This window comes from Nannospalax galili, unplaced genomic scaffold (genome assembly GCF_000622305.1).
Source record: "Nannospalax galili isolate Female #2095 unplaced genomic scaffold, S.galili_v1.0 scaffold75, whole genome shotgun sequence".
Classification (NCBI taxonomy): domain Eukaryota; kingdom Metazoa; phylum Chordata; class Mammalia; order Rodentia; family Spalacidae; genus Nannospalax; species Nannospalax galili.
Window position 1 is genome coordinate 5,077,952 of NW_008339433.1, and position 21,369 is coordinate 5,099,320.

The following is a 21,369-nucleotide window of genomic DNA, read 5'->3' on the forward strand; positions in this document are numbered from 1 at the left end:
GACCAGACTGGCCTTGATTTAAGAGATCCACCTGCTTCTTCCCCGAGTGCTGGGACTACTGGTGTGTGCCACACCTGGCTTATCATAGATTGTGTAAATGTACTATCATACTGTATCCTATAAATACGTACAATTTTAAATTTGTAAAGATTCAAATAGTGAAAATTCTATTAGGTGACTAAGGTATCCACCTGTGCTTTTCCATTTACAAAACGTATGCATTATTGGATAGTCAATTGTTCTTGTCTTTTCCCACCAACTCCTAAGCGGTTATTCAGTACTTCTTATAGCCGAGGTGCTCATTTATGCTGTTTCCTTGACCAGAAATTCTCAGTCTTGGCTACTTCCCTCCCATTTCATCTGGCCCACCTGTCAACTGTAAAGATACAATTTAAATAGCAGCTTTATTTTTTTCCTAAGAAGGCAAAAAGTAGATACAACTTAAATGTCTTACAATCACTGAATTGATAAACTGTAGTGTACCTTTACAAGAGACTACTCAGGAAAAAACTGTCATACACAAACATGGATAAATATCAAAACATTCTGAGTTATAATTTTTACACACAAAAAATAGTACTGGATGATTCCATTTATGACATTCTACAACAGCTAAGTTTAATTGACGGGGAGAAAGGTGATGGGAAGAAAGGTGATCTACACTGATGGTGTAGAAAGGATGGACGCACACACTGCTACAAGACCGGAAAGAAATCTTCAGAGTTGATGGTAATGTTCAGCATCTTTGATGGGGATTTGTGTAAACATTTTAAGCATGTGTCAAAATGGAAAATATATACTTAAGTTGGCATATTCACTACACAAAATTTTATGTCAAATAAGTTAAATTAAATGCTTGCCAGGCATTGTGGTGCACACCTTTATTCCCGGCACTTGGGAGGCAGAGGCAGGTGGATCTCGGTGAGTTCAAGGCCAGCCTGGTCTACACAGTGAGTTCCAAGACAGCTGGGGTTACAGGGAGACCCTGTCTCAAAAAGACCTACATATTGAAGTCTTTGGGAGGCAGTATGCCCATGCTTGCCATTTACTTTGAAATAGAAGAGACTGATTAATAGCTATGTAGCAATGTCAAGTACAAAGTGTGTTCACTTCATTGTAAGCTTTTTTCAACTTTATTGTATATGCTAACGCATTTATGATAAAACGTTGGAGGAAAAACTCAAGTGTCTTATAAAATGGCATCCAGAGCACATCTACAAGTGCTCACCTTGCACAATATACTTGGTTCATTTTTTAAGGTGTTATGTCTGCATCCTAATCCCTAGGATCCATAAACAATTTCAAAACCAAGTCTGTTTTGCTGGTCTTTGGATACCCACCCAGGCACACAATGAATAGTCAAAAAGACTTGTTGACCTCAAGAGACATGTAGTGAAATTTATCACGTTGTTTCCTCATAACCATAGGCCTTATTTATGCTTTATTGGCTCATTGTTTTGCTGAATCATTACAAACGATCTATCTGACCTGCTAGCCACCCGTGTAAATTTTTAATTTTTTTTTACAATTATTTGTAATTGTATATTATTTGTATTATATGTGAATAGGTGGAGGTCAGAGGCTAACTTTCAAGGAGCTGGATCTCTCCCTCCCCCATGTGGACACAGGTGATCGAAGCCAGGTCTTAAGGCTTAGCAGTAAACATCTTTATCCACTAAGCCATGTTGCTGGCCCCCATATGAAATTTTCTAAGTCCCTTTTGCAGCAGGGTATTGAAGAAATCTTTTAGATTATGCTTTTTATTCCAGACTCCCAAACTTTTAGAAGTTTAGTAACTTTGGAAAGGCTCAGAATTCACAGCTAACTTAAACATTACAAAAGCCAGCTGAATAGCATATTGAAGGCAATGTTTATTCACACCACTCAATTCTATAACCAACTGGATTTTTAAAGGATGAACCATAACACAAAAATACGCCAGTTTTTCCTTTATGTAATTATGCAGGGAATCCACACTGTTTGTTTTCTGATAGTCCATCTGTAGTGCTGGTTAACCTGGAAGCTGCTACGTAGGCCGGGTGGGTCTTGACCTTGAAGAAATCCTCCTGCCTCAGCATCTCACGAGCTAGGATTATAGGCATGAGCCACCACACCTGGACGTATGGTTTTCTTATTATCATATGGTTTCAACAGTTTTTGGGATATAAGGCGGCAGGACTCTAGGCTCGAGTATCAGTGCCATCACTTACTACCCATACATCCTTCCCTAAGGTATTTTAACTTTGCTGTGATTCATTTTCTTCACTTCCTCTCGATCTGTAAAAATAAGGGGATGAGGGATAACAGCATGTCTTGTGTCATGCAGCTTAAAGACTCATTACATGTAAATCACTTAAAACAGTGACCAGCAATATTACCTACCATTTTTTAAGTACAGTTCTGAAGCACTGATGCTGAAAGATTCTTCAGATGATATACCAATCAGCCCACATGAACACTGGTAGTAATATCTTTTAAGAGTGCAATTCAAAAGTTGCTAACACACTGAAGACAGAATTTTCAGTAAGAGTTCCGTAAGTTTTTTTCCAAATGCTGACTTTCATCTCCGCATCATGAGCCAATTATCCAAGGTAGAGTTCTCTCTAAATCAGGACTCCTTGTTAGATTTTGCCCTAGCATTTAACTTCAAATTTACTTATTTTTGTTTGTTTGTTTGTTTTTTACATTGGAACTGCGAGGGAAAAATCTGTTTCATACAACTGGCATATAGGCATTCAAATATGTCCTGAATGAACAATGTAAGCACTTCAACAATGGTTACAGGTTTCTATTTTATTCTTTTTACTTATTTATCTATTTTTGGTCTTTTTGAGACAGGGTCTCCCTGTAGCCCCAGCTGACCTGGAACTCACTATGTAGACCAGGCTGGCTTTGAACTCACAGAGATCCGCCTGCCTCTGCCTCCCGAGTGCTGGGATTAAAGGCATTCACCATCACGCCCAGCTCAAGACACATTAAAAAATATATCTGATTTCTTAAAAATATAAAATGGTGATATTTTCTATAAATAGTACCACTTAAACACATTAAAATGTTGATAAGATATAATCTGTAAAGCATTTAGAGTCACCCTCCCCATCTGATTACAAGAGATAAAGCATACAACATATTGTAGGTTTATTTTTATTCAAAAAGTTACTGTCTCAAGACATAAATACAAATCAGAAAACAGTACAATTAGGACAATAGAATGTGGAGGACAACAGGTTAGAGTAATATATAAAACATTTTTAGCTGGTTGAAAACAAAGCTGTAAGAACTGCTTTCACAAAGAAGTACTCCTTTCAAGAGTGAGAAAAAAAATCAACTTAGGTTTAAAATCATATATACAGTCCTCTCCGCAGTTCTAGTAAATGCAGTGCTGTGTCGAAGAACATATGCAATACTTCTGCACAGAACAATATTTGTTGATGGAAAATGTTAGACAAGTCTGGTTTCTTTTGTTAACCAAGAATTAATAAAAATAATTGTATTTTATGATCTTTCAGCTAACCTATGGTTTTTGGCTACCACAGCCCAATGCTTGTTGATTCCTGACTTGAACATCTGGAAGCCTTTTGGTATTCACCCATCTGAAGATATTCTTGTATTGCAAGCATATTAAGGCATGGAATGATTAAAATAATATACCTCAAGAACTGAGAGACGACTGACAAAAGATAGATATACATGTAATATAAGTTAATATTTTGTTTTAAACGATGTCTAGCTGCCTAAGCCTCGCAAAATGAGTTGATGTCAAAATGGCAAGTGGCCACTTTTTGTTTTAAACTAGTTCACTTGTGAAAGGACATAAAATGAAGTTTAAAGCTTAGCTTTCAAAGAATATTATGGGTTATGAATTCTATTATCCCATCTAATTTACATACAGAGGAAATGTACTGTAACCTGTTAGAAGTATCTTTAACCTGAAGACTGCTTGCAAAGACAGATAGATAAAACAATATAAAATACAAATTTAAAAATCATTTTAAAGCATGAACACTCATGCTTTTCTATTTTTAAACATTGTTAAACTTTCAATATATTTCTGAAACCTCATAATTTTAAGTTGGAATTTAAAAGTAAGAAAAAACTAAACAAACTGCGCAATTATAAAATCAGCACCAATTTATATATATATATAATTTTATTTAAAATTTAGATCCCTATTCCCACACTCTAATAAGCTGTATAATTTTTGTTTAGAATTTTTCTGCAAACATACTACAATAAGCTTCTTTTATTTGGAGACAAAATACAGTGGCACTACTGGAAGGAATATCACAACATTACATTATTACCTTAAAGGACAAGCAAACTTTCAGGGTTGATAATGGGATGAGCGTGTTTGAGCCTGGCTACCTTCTGGCAGTTCACTGCATCTGAGATTTCTGAAAAGTATACAGAAGCTCTTGGATTTTAAAAATATCTTAAAATACATTTTAGATGAAAAAATTGTAAAAGTTCTGCTTATAAGTTTAACTTTTTTCCACAATTACAATATTCAAAACAAAATTTTGTTGATTAATGTTTTAAGCATTGAAATTTTGAATGCTAAAAACAATTCTATCCTACAATTTTGGGGTCAGGGAATAAACTCATCCTTAACTTTCGTTTCCTGGATGTAAACAGAAATCCAGCAGAAGTCTTCATTGTTCGGTACAACCAGGAAATAAATGTGAGGAGATTCTTATCTGTACCAAATACCTCTTCAGATTGTTACATTTTTTAAAAAAGCATGAAATAATTGATTTAAAAGCCAACTAACAGCGCATAAATAAAATATTTACTTTCTAAGAAAAACTGTAGCTTATCATCAAATTGTTTACTTGTCCTTTACTTTTTTCAGGCAAACAAAACTGCCCCTCAATGCACTTGATCTTCGTAAGCATAAGCATCATGTTATATTCTCCTTAGAGAAAAATCTGTACAGAATTTCACTGTATCTACCACACTTTAGTTTAAAATTTCCTCTTCCACTTAGAAAATGACTTCACCACAGATTTAATTGTGTACTGGAATTAAAACATTGACACCCCAAGAACCTAATGAGAGAGGGAAAAAAAACTCATTAAAATTCATTCAATAAAAACCTGTAAATATTATATACATGTATGAAATTTTCAATAAATTATTTATTTTTAAAAAACTGTAAATATTACAAAACTTTATCACTATTATATTGAATAAAAGGGTAGTATACTCTGAAAATGTCTCTCTTCAGGTATATAATTACTAAAATATAGCAACTATTAATAAATAATGAAAGATTAGGACTCATCTATATACAAATTAATTCACAAATATCACTAAGATTAGGGTCCTTAGCATAACCCTAAAGCCTGAACTCCATATTTGTTGAATGAAAAAAATGAACATGTTTCCCAACATAGTCTGCAAGGGGTCACTGTGAAGAATTTATGGAAGTCTTATAAACTTGACCATTTGCACACAGAAATGGGTAGTCTTTAAAAACAGCATTTGAACATGAAGACCAAAGGAAAAATCCAATAACAATATATATGTAGACAACAAGGAGCTTTCTTTAGAGCATGTGGCCTGAGTTAATGAACAGGATTATAAATTTTAAGAAATTAAATAAGGTGAAATCTAGGCAAAAGGACTTATACTGATACTTTTCTACACATTCCAGTTGGAAAAGGCTGATAGGTAAAATCTAGCTAGGAATTATTTGTCACTAAAAGTACAAATGATGACTAGAATAATTCTACCTTGTTCATTAGACCAGCATCTAACTTTTACTATATATACTAAACTAGATGTTTCAAATTCAAATTCTAGCACTTATTAGACCAATTAAGCAAGATCTTAGAACAATGTAATAAGCTAAGAAGACCCATTAGCAAAGCCAGAGGTAATCAACTGAGATAGAAATCACAAAGGGCTCTGACTTCTAAGTTGAATCTCACTTGAACAAAAGTCAAATCTCATGAATTGTCTAGATCTGAAGGAAATGTATTTTTGGACAAAGAAGTGTCTAATTGCAGCTTCTTTATAATGAATCACCAAATAAAGAGCTTGGACTCTCCAGTACTGAATATGCAGAGGATTCCTCTACTCCACATCTTATTCCTCCATTAACCACAACCGCCAGACTCCACATCCCTTGTCCTCCTGATTTTCTAACAAGATTCAGGGTTCTCTTGTTGGTTACAGTCAAGAGCAGGCAGCCAGCTATGATGGTGGATACCTTTAATCCCAGCACAGGGGCGTTGGGGGTGGGGGGCATATTTGGCAGAAGCAAACAGATCTCTGTGAGTTCCAGGCTAGCTTGGACTACACAGTGAGTTCCAGACCAGAAATGGTTACATAGTAAGACCTTGTCTCAAAAATCAAGAAAAAAAAATTTAAGAGTTGGATAGCTAGAACGCTTCCACTAAAGAGGCCTAGATGATGTTTAAGAGTTTCTTCTAGCCAGAACAATCTATGACTTTGGCTATGATGATTAATGAAATGATAAAGTTTAACTAGTCAATTCTTAAAATAAGATGATCTCAAGTTCTTTTCAAACAGAGTGGCTAAGCAAAAATTACCTGAGATCCCCATTAGAACATTAAACACCTGAGTTCCGTATTAGAAGACCTGAGTTCCCCATTAGAACATCAAATTGCCTTCATTATACTTATTTCTTTTCTGATTTTATGCTGCAAAGAATTCTAGTATGAGAATTTCAACACTAGTGACAATTTTCTGTGTTAATATGCTGTACCTACTTCTGATGTTTAGCATTAATAAACATGCACTTAAAAGTAAAATATTAAGCCTTGGAGTGTTATATAATACTGGCAAAAAAGGACCACACCATAAAGAAATAAACCAGCCTTGTTTCCAGGTATAAGACCAACTATACTATTAATCTTAAATTCTATTCATTTTATACAAACCCAAAATAATATGGTTAGAATTTTTCTATTTATGTTTCTATACAATGTGAAAATCATGTTCCTAAAGGCATGATTTGTATTTATCTATTAGCAACATGAGGTATCTATATTAAGTGCTCTGAGTTCCTTCACTTAGAATTAGAGAGTTTTAGAACTGAGCGTTAAGGGATTCAAATTCCAGTATTACTATTTTGATAACATCTATCAGGCTTGATTATGCCTGTATTTACTGTAAGGCCAACACAGATTCTTTTTACTGTTACCTGTTTTGTTATGGTTGAGATATGTATATGATGTTTTCAAAAGCTCATAGGAATTTAAAATAAGCACAAAGACTTCAAAAGGTACCTAAACCTTTCAGGATATTGAGCACTGTTATGTGGCTGCTGCCATCATGTGGTTATATGATAAAATTACATATATAGGCACAGGTGCTCATTCCCTCATTCTACTACAGCGGCATCTAAAGCTTTTATTTTATCGTTTTACAGAATATCACATAGTAATTTTCTCTAAATGTTAAATGTCGAAAATGGGTATATATTTTTCTACAGCTGTTTGATTATTTTAGTAATCTGATGGACACCTTTTTGCAAAAATAGTATGTGAATAAGCAAATAAAAACTTAAGGTTCTGACATTAGGTAAATACATGAAAATACATGGGACACCCTAGCTGCCATAACACATTTTGGCTATAACAAACCATTTCAATTTCCTAATTACTTTTTTGGTGTTTTACACAAATCAAATCTGATTTTAGCTTTGATAAGTATAAATAGTAGAGATGGTGATAACTAATATCAAATTAATACTGTAATGCGTAGTAACAGTCAAACTCTGTTCAACTTACTAAACTATCTCTTCAGACTCCATTTACTTAACTATATTACATTTTTATTTATTGGGGGGGTTGTACAGAGGCGAGGCAGTGCCTGCAGCAGCACATCTGTGGAGGTGAGAGGACAGTTTTTGGGAGTCCTTCCACTATATGGGGCTTGGGGACTGAACTCAATTCTTCAGGCTTGGTGGTAAAGGTGCCTTAACCCGCTGAGCCTTCTCACCATCCCTTTGCTTAACTATGAAGGTAAGGGCCCTACCATCTTTTTCATAAGGTTGTTAAGAAATCAATCAATGCCTAGCAGAGTGTCTGGTACATAAGCTCTTAAATATTAACTTCTTTACCTTTCATTTCAAAGGGATAGTCAAGACACACTAGAATATGCATTCCTTAAGGGCACAGAGTCTTAACTCATTTTAGCACCAACTCTCAGCTCAATAAATTATTGAATGAATGTGTTTCATCATACCTACTTGAAAAGATTTTCCTCTACCTCTACCACAATCACGTTTAAATATGGTTTATTTAACAAAGAAGATTCAAACACCACATAATTCAATATACCGTTAAACTACAGAATCATGGGTAGGATAGGCTGCCTCTGTGCCATCAAGCCATGCTACTGAAAGAACAGTCTGCAGACCTGAAGCATCAATAGCATTTGTTAAAGGTACATAATCTCAGGCCATGCTCCAGACCTGCTGAGGTAGAATCTAGTCATATTTTTAACTCTGGGTGATTCAAATGCACATTAGGCATTGAGAAATACTGACTTTACTAAGTTCTCAAAGACCTAGGAATGTACCTCAGCAGTGAAGCACTTGCCTGGCATGTGTGGAGCCCTAAGTTCAATTCCCAGAATCACAAATAAACTAACCTATCTCAAGATGGTCTGTCTAAAGATAGCTCTTTCCGTTTCTCGGTAAAGCTTGTGTGTCAAGCAACAAACTTTAGCAAGATAATGTGTTAGTGTGGCTTGGTCTATGAAAATATTTCCAGTATTTGTCTGAAAGCAGATTTTGAAGTGGGCAAGGACAAACTGATGGGCAAGTGGAAGGGGAGAATTCTTCTTGAAAGGATAGTATAATAGTTACTCAAGTTATGTATAAAGAGGAAGGAGTAATGGGTAACCACTAAAAAGTGGGACAGATGGGTATGCAAATTATTTAACAAAATTATCATGCTAAGCAGAGCTCAAAATGAGAATCACCATTGCTTCCAGGAGTGTGGTCTATTCAGGGGCCAAGACATGTAATAGCCTATGTCTCTACACCAGTGAGATAATTATTACAAGGGAAAGTATTTAAAAATTGTTAAAGGAACACAGAATAAAATATCTATCAGCAAAATATTAAATGTTTATGTCAGAAGTGAGTATTGGGGAAAAATTCACTAGGAGGAAAATGACAAGGATATTTCTAACAGAGAGAAAAAAAGCTTATAAAAAGTCCTGGACTGAGTAAGCAGAGTATGTTAGAGAAAAGCTATTAAGATTTTGGTATGGCTAGAACACAGGATATAGGCAAGGAAAAGGAGAAGGTTAAAGGGACAAATCACAAAAGGCTTTATTTGCTAGGCTAAAGGCAGATTTTTTTTTCTTAATGGCAGTGGAGGGGGCATAAAAAGACAAAACTATGGTTGAAGAGATCGCATCTATTAGATAAGATAATCATAGAAGATATATAAAAGAGGGGCGGGGCAAGATCAGTTTAGAGGCTCTGCAACAGTCCCAGTGATGACTGAGGACGATTTGAAGCAAACCACTGTAAGGAGAGTAGGTATTGATATGAAAGGTACTTCAGAAGAGGAACTGACAAAACCAAGTAAAGATGGGAGGGAGCAACCAAGTCTTCATCCTATCACTATCAAATCCCTTGTGCAAGTGATTTTTTTTTTCTTTTCAGACTGTCTCATATAATGTAGCCCAGGTTGGTCTTGAACTCACAATCCTCCTCGCTCATATTCTCAAGTGTTGGGATTACACACTCAGCTTTAAAAGTTCTTTTCACTATGCCATATAATTAATCTCCTATTCATTCTGTACATCCATAAAAGCCAAGGAATTCTGAGATATAATTCTGATTTATGTCATTCTCGCATTTGAAATCCTTTAATGGGCAACACAAACCTACAAGAAAGGGCCAAATGCTTACAATTCAAATTCCAGTTGGTCAAGAATTCAAAAGCAATTTTAATCTTTTATCACTACTACATCACACAGCCCCCCACACACCTGGAAAAATCCTGTAAGAGCCTCTGTTTTCTCCTATCCAATTGCTTTTGTCTATTATCAGTATCATGCTAGCTCTTCAATCTCAAACTCAGTCACTGGCTATAAAGTTTTGATTTTGAAATCCTGGGGTACATTTAAATGAAACCTACTGATTCATCCATAATTGAGGCTGGATCAAAGAAATCAGGCTTCAGTTCTGTTCTCTCTCGCCTATTTTTTGATGGCGGCTAAGGAAAAAAGAAAAAAGTTGACATTTGTAATATCTATAAACTAAATAGATTAAATAAAATATCTATGTTAAATATTGTTAGTTTTCTGAATAGCCTATGTGATTCCTAGTATACCTCATAAAACTTCCAGTACTCTTTACCCAAAAACAAAATGGTTACAATGTACAAAAATATTCATTTGTAGAAAACTAATCTTAAACATATTTTCCATTTTACTTTTAAGGCACTCTTCTTAAATCATTTTCCTTTAAAGACAACATATTATATTACTTTAAGAGAAACAACACTTCTTTCTTTTATCGAAAGTACACATAGTACACTAAATAGTATAATAACACGATCTTAGCTTACAAGTCTCAGCTTTACCAATTTCAATATTTCTTCTGCTTGGGTATGCTAATTTTGCAAGTTTTAATAACCTCTATCATTGCAATCTACCTAATAAAGTTTAAGGAGACTTGCAAAAAAGAAATACATAAGCATTTTGTATGAACCCTAATCGTATATAATTACTAAAATAACACATGCTTGTATGTATTTAAGCTTCTCAAATTTTAAGTAACCTCTCTCTCTCTCTCATCTCTCTCTTTTCAGTCTTTTTGAGACAGGGTCTCCCTGTAGCCCCAGCTGGCCTGGAACTCACTATGTTGACCAGGCTGGCCTTGAACTCACAGAGATTCGCCTGCCTCTGCCTGGAACTAAAGGCATACACCACCAGGCCCAATATAATTTTACTTTATTATCTGACAGAAAAGTTGGTCTAAATAATTGGGTGCTAATCAAGTTTGCAACAGAACATATTTTGATTATGATAAACAGAAAATTAAAAAGTGAGGTGATACTTATTATATTCATATTTCTGAAATTTAATATGTAACCATTAAATATTTGATTTTTAGTCAAATTAACATAAGCAAAATATATCCTTTTAAATTATATATAGTAAATTAATTTCAAATGCAAATATACAATTTTGGGGGGAGTCTTTTTGAGACAGGCTCTCCCTATAGCCCCAGCTGTCCTGGAACTCACTATGTTGACCGGGCTGGCCTTGAGCTCACAGAGATCCACCTGCCTCTGCCTCCCAAGTGCTGGGATTAAAGGTGTGTGCCACCACACTCAGCTGCAAATATACAATTTTTATCATCTTAAACTAGGGCCTAACACCCTCACCAACCTCACTCACTTCTTGCTCCCCTCTCATCTACTTAAACCTCTGAAAACTGGTTTTTTTATATTTTTGTAGAACTTACTTTTTATTCTTCTCTAATAAGGATCAACCTCATTTTCAAATGACCTAAACAGAAAATTCTTACTTCTGTATGTTTCTTACCAAGTCTATATCCATGGTGTCAAAATCCATTCCCTCATTAAGATCCTCAATCCTTCCTTCTGAGGACATCATAACGTCTTCAACAATTGGCTCTTCATCATCTTCCATTAGGCTTGTACCACGCCGACTAGAGAAATATAAAACAAGGTAAAGATCGGAACCAATGTCATGACTGTTAACACACAGGCAACAACTATGTAGCTTTCTATATTCAAGTATAATGGAAAATGATGGAATTAAAGGTCAGGGAGAATGATTAGGCATTGATCATGTCATCAATGATGCCAAAATCCCAATATTCACTTGCTTAAAGATACTAAGGATTTTATGTTTATTCTATGTTGCTTCGATACATTTGAGAGCTCTAATATATCATATACATATACAATGTTCAATGAGAATTTTCCACATGTTAACATAGCAGATACCTCAAATCCTTTGTGAAAGTAGGCAGAATACAAATTAATAAACATAAGACAGAGACCAAAGAAAGGACATTTCAGAATGCACATCTTCTTTCTGATCATACAGAATGTCAATTTTCCTCATTAGTCACCCATTCATTTAGTACCCAGTGTGCACGGTAGGCATTCATTCACCCACTCATTCACATGGTGCCTGACAGGCTGCTACTGTGTCCTATGGATGAAAAATTAGTAAAACATGACTCCTGCCCACAAGGAGCTCACAATCTACTAAGGGAAAATAAAGATAACTGTGACAAAATGATAAATATTATAATACATCAAACGCTATTAAGCATATATTAAAAGGAATAATTCTGTCTTAGATAAAAATGAAGTTAATGATGAAAGCTGAATTCTCATGCTCTATGAAACTCAAAAGCAAGAAATTATATAAAAACGAAAAATAAAGCCATGACCAAAAGCTGTTTTATCATATCATCATAGGGAAAACAAACTAACTTCAGAAATTAGTGCAGATCAGCCTAAAGTAGCCAGGTCAATGGTGAAATTGAATGTGACTGATTGCTTCTGAGTTGGGCCGGTATTAGCCTCTTTTGCTATCCAAGGATACCTCAGCTTCCCCCCAAAAAACTCACCAAAATAAATTCTTCACTAAATGTTTTCATATACAATATTATGATGGATTGTAATATCTCACTCAGGCTCCTTGGATAAACATTATAATGCTAATCTTAACAGTTCTGGATAACAAGCAACATTTTTACTATATTTTGTGTAGACTGTTGTAGGGTGATACGTGTGTTTTGTGGATCATGTAATCAAAACCCAGAGATCCATTTTGCATTTAATTTAGAGTACACAGAAGGTATATGTGATATAAACTATGGAGGAAAATATAATTTGGAAGCATTTTTTGTTACACAGAAAAAATTATTGTAAAACAAAAGTATTTTAAATTCTTAGACAATCAAGCAATTATGTATGGTACAACAACTCAAAGAATCCTCTGGCGACAGCTGTTTAGGTGTGGTAACCCCTTTGATTTATCTAAAGATTACCTGTAATCAAGTATGAAAACAACTGCCAAAAAAAAAAGAATAATAAAAATGGTGCTAAGCAATGAGATGCTCTAGGTCTAGATGGTCTTGGAAAATGGTACAAAGTTTTTAGAGGATAAATATAAATCAAGTGATTATATATCAGAATTTGGAACTATTTGGACTAGTGACTAACTGGAAGTTAAGAAATTAGTTGTAAGAGCAAACATGAAATGAATACAAGGTATGGGGACTACAACAGGAGAAAGAGAGGACAGAACCAAGTGACAATGTCGATGTCAGCCACAGGAGACAAGGAAGAGCAGAACCTACACCTGTAGTTGTGCACACTTCATGCCTCAACACAGGTTAACACTACTATGGAGATAACTGAAGTGAACTTTTACATCCACTATTCATGTAGTGAATGATCATTTCTTAAGAAAAAGATGAAAAAGTCAACAAAATAAAATTTCTAGAAGAGGTAACAATTATTACCTCCCAATGTTAAAACATACATTATGTTACAATGCTTTTAACTCAAAAACTTAAAATAATTAGAACCACACTTTACCCTGTATACCAATCAAGACATAAACATGACCTAAATTCCTATATTTGTCTTCAATTTCATTTAGAGTCACCGCTAACGAAGACTTTGGAAAGATTCACCAAGTCCCTATACAGAGTCCAGTAAAAACAAAGCATTTAAGAGAAAACACTTCTTTAAGCACTGAACATTTACTCATTCAATGAACATTTACTTGGCAAGTTGTATGTGTCAAGCACTAACAAGCAACGAATGGGGTCCCTGCCCATGAGGAGCTCACAGTCTAGAGAAAAGGACAAACTCATAATATATAAATAATTACAATATAATATGGCAAATGCTTTAAGAAATATGAATAGACAGTATTATGGGAGCATAGATGATTGCAGCTTCACTTAAGGTGACACCTGAGGTTGTTTTCACCGTGATTTTACCAGTTTCCAGATAATGAGATACAATATATTAAAACGTAAGCAGGGGCCATATTTTGAAAGATCTTGCATGCCATGAACTAAGTAAGGAAACTGAACTTTATCTATCAGGCAATGGGGAGCCATGGAAAAGTTTTAAGTAAGAGAGTTACATGGTAAGATTTTTATTCTAAAACTGTAATTCTTGATGGCAGTGTGAATGATGGAGTGGTGGAAAGTGTGAAGGGAGAGGTTTGGTGAGAGGGTAAATGGGGGGTGGTTTGAGGGAAGAAAACCAGTTAGAAAGCTAATTACAATAGTTCAGGTAAAAGATGAGGACCTGAACTAAGGTGGGAAAATAATTAAGATGTAACACAAATGTATTTTTAATTGTGTACCAAAATAAACAAGGATTCATATTTATATTTTTTCCAACAGCACAATCTAAGATTGATTGGTCATTTGGCTAACTAGTTAGTATTTAATTTAAAACATTTTATTTTTCTGTTGGAAAGACCAATTTCTAGTTCCTTGATTATTTCAGCTTAGGTACTCTAGAAAGTCTGCTGAAATTTTAGATAAGGCACACATTAAAGTATGTTAAAAATGAATTAGTGAACTTCCTAGACTCAGACAATAAGGCACTCTCACTTACATGGCATGCTGAAGATTAGTTCGCAGTTTAACATAGCTCATTGCTGCTCTCTCCTGCTGCTGCCTTGCTTCCTCTTGTTGTCTTTGAGCTAACATCCATGTTACCTGCGTGCTTCAAGGAGAATTTTATTCTTCTTTTAACTTAACTTTTCTCTATGTAATTAATAAAGTTCTAGTAAAGAAAATGATCAAATGTACTTACTTGTAATCAAGAGGAGCTTGATGGTGCTCTGCCTGCATTGGATAGACACTCATGAAGCTATCCTCGGGCCGTAATCTTTTGGGTTCTCTCATAATAGTGGAGGTGAGCTGAGGCGTCTGCATCATAACGGGAGTGTGCAGTGTTTGTTCTCTGCTTAACCACATACTGTCACTACTACTGCTTTCTTCAGCTGAAAAAGAAAATTTACAGCAATTAAGTTCAGTCACTAATTCTGACTCATTCGATGTCTAATACAAATCATTCAAATCAACAAACACCTGGCTACTTTCCACACACTAGCTGGGAACAAAGTAACACAAAGGTATGTAAGGCACATGCCCTGGCCTGGCCTTAGAGTCTGTTTGAAAGAACAGGCGAGCAATTACAATTTGGTGTGGTAAGTACTAGGAGAAAATGAATACAGAGGGAATGGGAGTAGTGAGAAAGATTAGACACAGGTAACCCCAAAACAACATTTAACTACAGTAACAAGTGCACTAGGAAAGATGCTCTAGGCAGAACATAAATAAGAGCACTGAGGCACGAAGCAGCAGGGACTAAAATATATTTATCTGTTAATATTTGACTTATTTGATAGCAATTTCATTATGACTCAAACTAACAGAGTGCTACTGTTCAGATGTAAAGATGAAGAATGGGAAAAGGTAAGACTGGATAAAGAAGCAGCATTCATTATATATCCAGTCACGGTAGGCTGTAACAACAGCACTTAAGATAACAAGGCAGGAAAATCGCAAGCCCAAGGCAGGTCTACAGAGTAAGATTCTGTCTCAAAAAAAAAAAAAAAAAGTTGGGGGAATCAATGTGAAACATCTTCTCATCTGTGCTAAAGTGACAAGAAACTGCAGCTAAAAGTTTAAAGGGGGGTAAAGCAATTTGGCGAGTTACATGTTTTAGTCAATGTGGTAGTGGCGTGGAAGATGGACTTAAGAAGAGAAAAGCTAATGAGTAACAGGCCAGGTACAAGACTAATGATATGGGTCAGGGAAACCTGAAGGGATACTAAGAATGGAGACTGTTGGGCAGTTCTAAATCTACAGAAAGTAGATGGTTCAGTTAGTCTTAAGACCTTCTTAAAGTCAAAGGGATCACAAATATATATATCTACATTAAACACCAGACTATTAAAAAAAAGGAAGTCACACACCTGCAACCCCACCTCCAAATATCTATAGGTGTCCTCTTAATTACAAAAGACAAATTGACATGTGTTACTGAGTTAATAGTAATTTTTAAAATCATTATTTTGGGAGGTAAAATTGGTTACTGACTGTGACTTTGGAGGAAACCTATTTTACTATCGAACTGTATGTATGTGTACATTTTGTTTTGTTCTTTGTCATTGTTTTGACAGGGTCCCCCTAGTCACAGCCCACCTGGAAGTCAAAATGTGAACCAAGGTGACCTCGATCTCACAGGGATCCACCTGCCTCTGCCTCTCGAGGGCTGGGATTAAAGGTGCACGCCACCATGCCCGGTGTGTATCTGTACATTTTAAGGAAAAGAATTTTGAGGAAAAAATGTGCTAATATCCAAATAACCAATGGACTAGAGATAAAGTACCCATTTTGCAATCTACTCACATTATCCTGAGTTCTATGTTCAGGCTCATACTGAATTCACCAGGGCACCCTATCAGCATGTCTTTCTTCTTACTAATTTATTAATACCTATTTATATGGTTTTATCCAAGTATCTAAGAAGATCATTTATACATTCTATAAAAACTGTACATAATTTAATAATCTATTTGCAAGATTTTGTGTAAGTATCGATTTATATAAATGCACAAAAGTGTTTTTTCATTATTTATAATCATATGCAGGAGACAGTTTTAATTTGATAACTTTTCAATTACAAAAGTAAAATTTCTTTTAGTTTCTTATAAATTATCAGCTTTATTTACGATTCTTTCATCAACTGTGATGTTGGGACTTTGTTACCAAGTCTGAAACTGTATAAGGTTAAGTACAATTAAGTTTCCACAAAAGCTACTAAAGCCATCCACAAGACAATCAAATTTTTAATACTATATATTCAATGATAAATAATGTGGCAATTTAAAAATATGATCCCCAAATTCCTTGACACCTCTTACATTAAGAGGGAGAGGACTAAGCTGGGCAGAGTGGCATATATCTCTAGTTCCAGCACTTGGGTAAGTGGGCAGGAGCTCTATGAGTTTAAGGCAGCCTGGGATACACAGCGACACTCCTTCAAAGAGCAAAACCAAAAATGAGGCAAAGGATTGTGTCCCTTACCCTGAAATCTGTTGGTTGCTTAACCAATAGAAAAATCATAGAATTATCCCATGCCAGTTTCCAGTCCTAAATCTCACACTGGTAGCTTCCACTTTCTTTCTCTTAGGGTGCTAGCTCTTAGTGCTTAGCACTATGTTGACATGAAGACATCAAATGAAGTTGTTGTGAGAGACAAGATGTTTGCATTTGAATGCATCCAGCAGCCCTTAACTCTTCATAGACGATTGATTACATTATGATCCTTGCTATGTCCTAAGATTTAAGACCATTTGTTCTTCAGCAATGATAACTGGTAATAGATTTTTACAACGTGTTAACTTGCTCAAGGGCTATTGAGAAAAGGAGAGAAATTTCCCCAGGTGTAGTAGAGCCAACTCTGGGATACTAGGAGCCCAAGAGCAGGAAGCATAATACATTCGGACCCAGGAAAAGTGACACTGTGAATACCCTGCAATGAAATGATCTGCTCTCTCAGTAACTACAATGCCAAGGCCATTTCCTACAACAGACAGTAGGAAATGCACGAAGCAGTGATTTAAAGGTAGCAATCTGCCAGGCGTGCTAGTGCACGCCTTTAATCCCAGCACTCAGAAGGCAGAGGCAGGGGGATCTCTGTGAGTCCAAGGCCAGCCTGGCCTACATAGCAAGTTCCAGGACAGCTGGGGCTATAGGGAGACCCTCTCTCAAAAAAGAAAAAAAAAAGTAGCAATCTGTCTGTACTAGTTTTCTCATCTGAAAAAGAAGACCGCACCTGAAGAGTTGACAGAACTGAATGTGTCTATGAAAACAGCTGAAACATCACATGGATGCATAACACACATTGTGTAAGCTACTATTACTATCACACATCAAATAAAAACTCGGGTAAAAGTGAATGACAATTCAGTCATTCAGTCAAGAGTAGGGATAAGTTTCAACAGAATTAACTATGTCCTTACGAAGTGCAAGTTGCATGCCCTCAACCACTTTCCGTTTTCCTGTAGATGGTTTTGATTTTTTACTCCGTACAGTTGACCCCCGGCTGCTGATTCCACTAATAACTGACATGGTATCATCATCACCACCAGCTAGCAAAGAATTTCGGTAAGACATCAGTGGTAGCCATACATCTTCTCTTCGGAGTGACATCTGAAAGGTCATGAACTTTTCCAAATAAACATACCTTAAAAAGAAGTAGAAATTGTTAACTTTGATGCATTCAGCTGCTAGTTCAACCAAGCATTATTTGTTAGAACCTGAGCTTAGCACTGTATTACTCAATCTCAGCCTCAGCAGGATGATGATGAGAAAATCTCACTATCAAGAACCTCACACTGAATGAAATAACTGGGACTGTTCCAGTTTACCATTTGTTGAGCATCTGTTATGTCCCGGGTACTGGCAATAGACACAGAGATGAATCACATACGTTCCCTATCTGCAAAATTTCAGCTTAATGCAAAGCATATATCTACTCTTGGATCCAAATTATCACAAGGCTTATATATAATTCTGCAACCAAAACTGAACTAACATTCACATGACTACTATGTACTAGGCATTTTCCTTAGCTTTCCTTAACTATTCTTACTATTTTGTAAGGAGAACACACTCCACTGCAGATGAGGAAAGAGATAAATTCATGTGCCCATAATCATAAAAATGAGCAGTATCACATGATTCAGCTCTTAGGATGTGGCACTAGTAGTTAAAAAAGACTACATTATGCTTAGATAAAATTATCAACTAACTATAATATACAATTCAAATATTTGTAGTAATTACAATGACTAACTTCCAATCAATTCAGATTTACCAGCACAAGAGAAATTAGTAAGAAAACAGATTGCTTTGTGGCAACTACTCAGTGCATCTGCTAAGGAACAATACACTTTAGACATAAAGGACTCCAGGGTGTGGCCTATGAACTGGCTAGGAGTCTGAGATAAGACACTGAGCCAAAATATTCTAAGTGGTAGAAAGATAATAGCTCCTTATTATATACTTTAACAGAACATTGACAATAAGGAGCTTTGAGCCTGTGGACATGGATCAGCAGATAAGAGTACTTGCTCTGCACACCCAGCACTCACATACAAAACTGGGCATGGTAGTCCATGCCTGTAACTCCAGCACTAGTGGGGAGAAACAGGTGGATTATGAAAGCCTGCTGTGCAGCCTGGTTGAGAAACCCTGTCTCAAGGTAGTAAGGCAGAGAACGATAGTACAGTCAGTCAACATACTGCTCTGGCCTCCTTATGTGTATGCACCTGAACATTTATGTACATGTACACACACACCACATGCCTCCCAAACAAAAACAAATAAATAAATAAAAACTCAGTAGCCTTCATGGAAGCCATACCTGATTCTCTGCCCCTGGTTTTCCACTAACCTGTGTTTGCTGCTAGTTATAGGACCTCCACATACTATTTTTTTGGGGGGGGGGTCATTTTGAGGCAGGGTCTCCCTGTAACTCCAGCTGGCCTGGAACTCACAGAGATCTACTTGCTGGGATTAAAGGCATGTGCCACCACGCCCAGCTGACATACTTTTTTGGATTTTTCATCCATAGTTGTCTGTAACTATTATAGCACAGCTTTGTACTTTTCTATTTGTACTCAACAATGGCTTTTTTTTAAAGTTTTCAATTTTAATTACTACATGGTATTCCACAATCTGTCAATCTATTGATCGGTACTTCAGTTGACACAGAGGTTATTTTGACATTTTCCATGTTCAAGCAGTGTAACTTTCACTGTTCTTTTATGGATCTCACTGTGCACATGGTTCAGAAGTTTTTAGAGAGTATATATATGAAGCAACCGGGTTTGGAGGTAGGAAGAAACTTAAACTTTACAAAGCCCTTTGCTAGTACTGCAAAGTGGTCATGTATTAATTTACTACCATCAATAATGTATGAACAGTTATATTGTTCCATATCCTTAAAATATTTAAGGTATAAGCCAGACGTGGTAGCCCACGCCTTTAATCCCAGCACTTGGGAGGCAGAGGCAGGTGGATCTCTGAGTTCAAGGCCACCCTGGTCTACACAGTAAGTTCCAGGCCAGCTGGGGCTACAGGGAGACCCTGCTTCAAAAGAAAAATTACCAAAACAATTTTTAACTTATAATTTCATCACTTTTGCTCATATGCTACATAAGAAATTGTATTGTTTAATCTGTATTTCTCTGCTTAATAATAGCCTAGGCAATTTCGTTTTAAAGAAACAAAATTCAGGGCTGTCAAGATAGTTCAGCAGGTAAAGGTGCTTGTTGTCAAGGCAGAATACCTGACTTCAATCCTATGGGACCCACACAGCAGAAGGAGAGAACTCTCGTTCCCAAGTTGTCCTCTGACTTCTACATGTGAGCTGTTGCATTCATATTCACACTGATTAAATAAATTCAATTTTAAAAAAAATTTAAACACAAAGAGAGGAAGTCTCATTATGGTGCCTACCTAGGCTGGACTCCTATAGCCAGGCTCAAGTTCCTCCTGTTTCATCCTCCCAAATAGCTAAAACAGGCATGTAGCACTGCACCTAGCCATTACAATTCTTAATTCAAATAAATTCATGTATAGTAAAATGCACAGAAAGTATGAATGCTATTGGATCACTGTCACAAATTAATGTACTCATGGACTCTCCACACCTATCAAGATAGAGAACAATCTTGTGATCTAAGGAAGCAACTGGTATCTCTTCCCATTTAGTAAATCCAAGCCTCTAAGTAACCACTCCTGTGATTTCTATCACCAGACATTAGTACTATCTGCTTTAGAAATGCAAACAAAATCTATAGTGGGTTTTCAGAAGAGATTAAACCATACAGTATTTATAATCATCAACCCTCTTGTACCTCCTATAGCCAAGGGGAGAGAGAACTGAAATTCATCTTCTGGTATTTATTATAAGTCACTATTTTAGGAAATTAACCCAGAGAAATTCTTTAAATGGTAAGCTGAGGATAGGAACAGGAGTTAAGGGAAAAGGAAAAAATAGGGAGCTCCACTTTGTAGCATAGTCGCAGCTCAAGACCCAGACTAACTAGGATGAACTTGATGGATTTGCAATATCATTGTCCTTTAGTTAGGCTACCTTGTGAATACAATTAAGAATTCACAAAGCACTCAAGTTACACCTCAAAAGGCACAACAATATTGAGAAGAGAACTCACAATATTAAAATGTAGTATTATGCATATAGTTATAATCTTGAAAATTATAAAATTGGTGGAAGTTTTTATAAATTAATATAATGCTATATTATATATAATATA

At 35.9% G+C, this 21,369-nt stretch overlaps 1 protein-coding gene across 5 annotated transcripts in view; it reads right to left on the reverse strand.

The window, feature by feature from the left end:
* Positions 1–3,128: 3,128 nt before the first annotated feature.
* Positions 3,129–21,369, reverse strand: part of Stag2 (stromal antigen 2) — a 141,259-nt gene continuing 123,018 nt past the window's right edge. For 3 of the 5 annotated variants that reach the window (XM_008833912.3, XM_008833913.3, XM_029563962.1), the window contains exons 29-34: positions 18,046–18,269; positions 14,826–15,015; positions 14,625–14,735; positions 11,545–11,671; positions 10,131–10,208; positions 3,129–5,048 (exon numbers count right to left, since the gene is read on the reverse strand). In XM_008833912.3, the coding sequence (XP_008832134.1) occupies positions 5,025–5,048; positions 10,131–10,208; positions 11,545–11,671; positions 14,625–14,735; positions 14,826–15,015; positions 18,046–18,269 (754 nt within the window). In that variant the 3' untranslated portion in view covers positions 3,129–5,024. The remainder of the gene's footprint in view (positions 5,049–10,130; positions 10,209–11,544; positions 11,672–14,624; positions 14,736–14,825; positions 15,016–18,045; positions 18,270–21,369) is intronic. The other 2 variants (XM_008833914.3, XM_008833916.3) reach the window with 1 other exon arrangement.